Here is a 5,341-nt window from a genome sequence, read left to right as displayed (position 1 = left end):
GCGAATCGCAGCAAAAAAGGTTCTATTCAAGTCAATTAAATAAATCAGAAGAAAAAATGCAGGCGAAAGGTGCAAAAAGGAACAACAGACAAACGTATCATCGGCATCGCGTTTCTTACAAAAAAGCAGAAAAAAATAAAAACTGAAGCAAAAGACGCAAAACAAGAGGATTAGATATTTTTACTTTCCTTTTTTGACCTAAATTTCGTTTTTTTACTCTCCTTCATCTTAATTGTTTACTCAGAAGAACAAGGCAACTAACAACAATTATTATTAATATTTCAAACAATATTTTTCCCATTTTTTAACATATTTCGTAATATTATGTCTTTTTAACACAAAAAAAAAATAAAATAAAAATAAATTGTTCAATGTCCAAATAAAAACAACAAAAAAATCATAATTTTCTGGGCAACAAATGAAAACAAGGTCAAAAAAATTGTTTTATTGCATAAAAAAAAATATTTAAAAAAATTCATTGTTCAATGCCCTCGTAAGTCGTCCTTTAGCAATTGTTCTTAGGTAGGAAAAAAATAGATAATAATTGTATAACATGGCCTAACAAACAAAAAATATTACAAAATTTTACCAAAAATTGTGTAATGACATGCAAATGGACGTAATGAGACGTATAGTAAGTACCTGGAAATTTATTTGCATCACTTTTGTTCATTTTTTGGGATAATTTGCACTAGTTTCGCACTGATTGAACCTATTTAGAAAACTGTAACAATTTTTTAATAAAGAAACTTTATGATGCAATTGTCCGTATGTAGAGCAAATGGCACGTTTTTCGACTTTTTATTGCTTTTTTGAAGGCAAAACGTCGTTTTTGTAATTTTTAATATTAAGGCCATTCGTTCGTTCAAGGAAATGCTTTCGGACAGAACATAACATCGCAGAATTTCAAAGAAAATTGGCAAAACTAAATTTTGTTTCAAAAATTTTATGTCATGCTGCTTCGATCTACTTTTGGGGTTGAAACTAGAGCAAAAGATTTTTTAAAAAAAATTTTTCTAGGAAGAAGAAGAAGTAAAGTACAAAGAAAATTGCCTTGAATCTGAGACAATAGGAGCAAATAATGACGAAACCCTTTTTATTATAATTTACTTTTTTTTTCGGACGAAAGTTTCGGACTAAAATCAAACTAAAAGAGTAGAGTTAAGGAGAAACAAAAGTGCAACAATGGCCAGAATAGGGGCTGAGCTTGACCAAAGCGTGTCAAAAAGGATTAAAATTCGACCTTGGATTTTTTTTTGTGTTAACTCGTCTTAATTATGTTAGGAAAAGGGATAAAAGACAATATTTGGAAGAAAATTAGTAAAAACAAACCATTACTAAATGAAGTTCAATGGGTTTTAAGAAGGCCTCTTCTTCTACGATTTTTTTCTTGTCTCAAGTCGAGTTTCAATCGAAAGTATAAAATTCCTTTTATTTATTGAGACAGCGTTGCAGGTGCCTTAAAGATGATCGAAGACTTGTTCACGCGTGTTTTTCAATTTTTTTCAATCCATTCAACAGGTCACCATCACAAAAAAAAAGAGAAATAGGTTACATAGTGGTTGATTGTATCACGAACGCTCGCATCGTGAACGGATTGCATTTTTTTTCTGTATACCTTCATGGCTTGTCTCGTTGAATAACAGAGGAGAAGAAGAATGATTGTGTGTTCAAAAAAAAAAAAAGATTCACGAATGTACAACGACAAGACAGATAGTGCTTGTACTGCCTTTTAAAATTGATATCCCGCGGTTTACTGTAATTGGATCCATGTGTTGTCGAAGCAAAAGGATTGGGGCTAGGAATGGATTGTGGTCATTAGTGGAGTTTTTTATGGTAATGTGGATTGGAAAGTACTAATTGATTTGTTTGAAAGGAATTTTTGGTGTTTGAGACCCTTGGAATGGTTTTTTTTAAATCGTTAAGAGACCTCTTGAATTAATTTTTGAAGAATTAGAGACCCCTGAAAATAGACATTTAATTATTCTAAGACCCCTGAAAGTAGCTTTATATTCTTTAGAGACCCCAGAAAGTAAATTTTGATTCTTTAGAGACCCCTGAAAGTAAATTTTGATTCTTTAGAGACCCCTGAAAGTAAATTTTGATTCTTTAGAGACCCCTGAAAGTAAATTTTGATTCTTTAGAGACCCCTGAAAGTAAATTTTGATTATTTAGAGACCCCTGAAAGTAAATTTTGATTATTTAGAGACCCCTGAAAGTAAATTTTGATTCTTTAGAGACCCCTGAAAGTAAATTTTGATTCTTTAGAGACCCCTGAAAGTAAATTTTGATTCTTTAGAGACCCCTGAAAGTAAATTTTGATTATTTAGAGACCCTTGAAAGTAAATTTTGATTATTTAGAGACCCCTGAAAGTAAATTTTGATTATTTAGAGACCCCTGAAAATAAATTTTGATTCTTTAGAGACCCCCAAAAGTAAATTTTGATTCTTTAGAGACCCCTGAAAGTAAATTTTGATTCTTTAGAGACCCCTGAAAGTAAATTTTAATCATTTAGAGACCCCTAAAAGAAAAATTTTTCTTTTTCAAAGCCTCAAAAGTCATTTTTTATCACTCAGAGGTCCTAAAAACAAATTTTTAAACAATTTAAGACCTCTGAATTAATTTTAGGTTATTCTCGAAGATTTTTATAGTACTTTAAAATTCATTCCGAGCCCTAAAACCCATGCGTGCATCTTCCCATCCAAAGAAAAGGATTTTATTATTGTTTTATGCGTTATTAAACGACTACTCTCGAGAAAAAGGAACGAGATGGAGAGAGAATAAAACAGTCCATGTCACGATTATCTTACATGTCAGTTTTATAATATATTTGAACAGCTTGCTTTTGTTTGTTCTTAATAATATTTATTTAAAAAAACATTCTTCGAGCCTGCATATTTTTTTTTTTCACTAATTGAACAAAAATGCAAAAACAAAAAAAAAAGTCTTTTCTCACATATAACAATAATCATAATCATCGCCCGTTTTGTCAAGAATCCAATTGAGGTACGAAGTGATTCGGGTATTCACACTTGGCATATTCGAAGCGCATCCTTTGCCGTAACTAATGACTCCCAAATCGTAAACATTTCCTTTGGGGTCTGTATAGAGCATGGGACCTCCTGAATCTCCTTGACAGGCATCTTTACCGCCCGCGAAGGCACAAACTTGGGAATTGAAGATTTTTTCGGCGCCGTTGTAGCGATTGGCGCAATTTTCGTTGGAAAGGACTCGCACGGTCGTTTTGAGAGGAACTTTTGAATAAGGACCTCCGAATTCTTTGGTGCCATAACCCACGAATTCAACTTGAACGTTTGTGAAATTACTCCATTGGTACCTTTTAAAAGAAAAATTTTTAATAAAAATTATTTTTTTAGGAAATTTTTCAATTTTTCACCTAAAAGGAAGACAAACAGGACTAACTCCGTAGTTAAAAGTCATCGAATCTCGAGTCTGGACCAAAGCAATGTCATTTTCCTTTGTCGCCTGAGAATATTTTTCATGAGGAATGAAGGCATTTACATTGTACAAAGCTGAGTAAGGAGTATCGGAGCCTGTAGTGTAATCATGATCACCCACAAGAAGTCCACTTTGGCTCGGATTTCTATTTTCAATGCAATGTACTGCTGTTACTGCAAAACGGTTGGTGACTGAAATCAAGTAAAGTCATGAAAAATTTTAAAAAAATCTTGAAAACTTTCAAAAAGGTAAGTAAAAGCATTAAGCCTATATTCAGGGTCGGAAATACTTTCAGACAAAAAAATGTAAAGCCTTTTGTTAAATAAAAGTCAAAATCAAGTTGACTTTTGACTTAAAAGCTTATTTATTTTTACTTAAGTCAAAGTTTTAAGTTAATTACGTCAAACTCAAAAGCTTAATTTAATTTTTTTATTTTTAATTTTTGAATTTAAAACAATTGTTCATGAAAGAATTGAAATTTTTTGAAAAATTAAGCTTCTAATTTTGACGTTGTTGACTTAAAACTTTGACCAGGGTTTCAGAAACTTATAACTTAAACATAAGCTTTAAAAACTTGCATAACTTTATTTTAACTTAAGCTTTAGACTAATCCTTAAGTTTAAGTAAAAGTTCAAATTTGTCAAAAGTCAAATATTTTTTTAGTTTTTTAACCTAATTTTGGGAAAAAAATTATTTCGTTCGATTGATTTGACTTAAGTCAAAATTTTTTAGAGTTTTGCTTAAGCTTAAGTTTTGACTTAATATATTTTGTAGCCCTGAGTTTGACTTAAGTAAATAAGCTTAAAATAAGCTTCATTAGCTTTTACTTTTGGCTTTTATGTCGTTTGACCTTTACGTGACCTTTAGATAAGCAAAAGCTTTTATTTTTTATTTGACTTAAAGTATTTTTGATCCTGCCTATATTAAAATTCAAACCAAGCATATAAAAAGACAAAAACACCGAATTTCTTCAAAAATTGTCAAAAACTTACTGATAAGTCCCCCGCAATACTGACTTCTACTCGTCAAATCGACCAAAACCGCCATTGATGGAAACTCATTAACGCCTGTGGGTTCCCCGCCAACGATATAAGGATTCTTTTTCCTTCCATTATTTCGAATGCCACAAGAGCAAGTCTTTTTTACAGCCGATAAATTACATTGGAACCTTCCTCCAGTAGTCGTATAAGGCACATAAAGAGCCAGAACTGCATCTTCATCGAACGAATCCCATTCGTACCACTTTTTACCGCAATGCGCTTCAGATTGTTGCAAGGTTTGGTCCCCAGTTCGAGATAAAAACAAACGATCACGATTACAATTTGAACTTTGAGGAAGCTCGATGTAGCAACTGAAGGCTACTATGTATCCCGTGGGAGCTTTTGCTGTCCAACGACATGAAAACGGATTTTTTCCGTAGAAATTTGGATAATTTGGGGAACTAATGGTATATTGTTCGCCTAATTTAAGGGTTTGATAGTAGTCACAACCTTCCCATAAAGCAAAAATTGAAGGAAAAATTATGAAAAGTACAAAAATTGCTGATTTCATTTTAAGAATTTGAGAAAAAAACAACCAATTACGGGTGAAATCCACAAAAAACTGCCTAATTTTTGCGATTTTTGTTGTTTTCTGGTGTCATCTTGTCTTATCTTGTCATCATAGCTCACAAGATAAGAAATTTTTATTGCGGAATAAGACATTTTACTCAGAATTCAAGTGAGAGCGAGACTCTGTGGTGAAAGATAAGCGAAAAAAACAACAACAGATGCTGATCGCCGCTGCGATATTACATAAATAAATAGAGCAGAAATGTTAATCCCTTCAAGCGAATGCATTCAAAGGTCAACATTACTTTCTAAATTACCAGATCGCTTTACC

At 32.1% G+C, this 5,341-nt stretch overlaps 1 protein-coding gene across 1 annotated transcript; it reads right to left on the bottom strand.

Moving 5' to 3' along the window:
• Positions 1-2,849: 2,849 nt before the first annotated feature.
• Positions 2,850-5,039, bottom strand: LOC134831558 (venom serine protease-like). Its single transcript, XM_063845313.1, has 3 exons — positions 4,453-5,039; positions 3,399-3,651; positions 2,850-3,338 (listed from the first exon to the last, which is right to left on the bottom strand). The coding sequence occupies exons 1-3, from the start codon at positions 5,009-5,011 to the stop codon at positions 2,954-2,956; spliced, it is 1,197 nt and encodes a 398-aa protein (XP_063701383.1). The 5' UTR covers positions 5,012-5,039; the 3' UTR covers positions 2,850-2,953.
• Positions 5,040-5,341: the final 302 nt, after the last annotated feature.

This window comes from Culicoides brevitarsis, chromosome 2 (genome assembly GCF_036172545.1).
Source record: "Culicoides brevitarsis isolate CSIRO-B50_1 chromosome 2, AGI_CSIRO_Cbre_v1, whole genome shotgun sequence".
NCBI lineage: Eukaryota > Metazoa > Arthropoda > Insecta > Diptera > Ceratopogonidae > Culicoides > Culicoides brevitarsis.
This window is presented reverse-complemented; position numbering and strand designations above follow the sequence as displayed.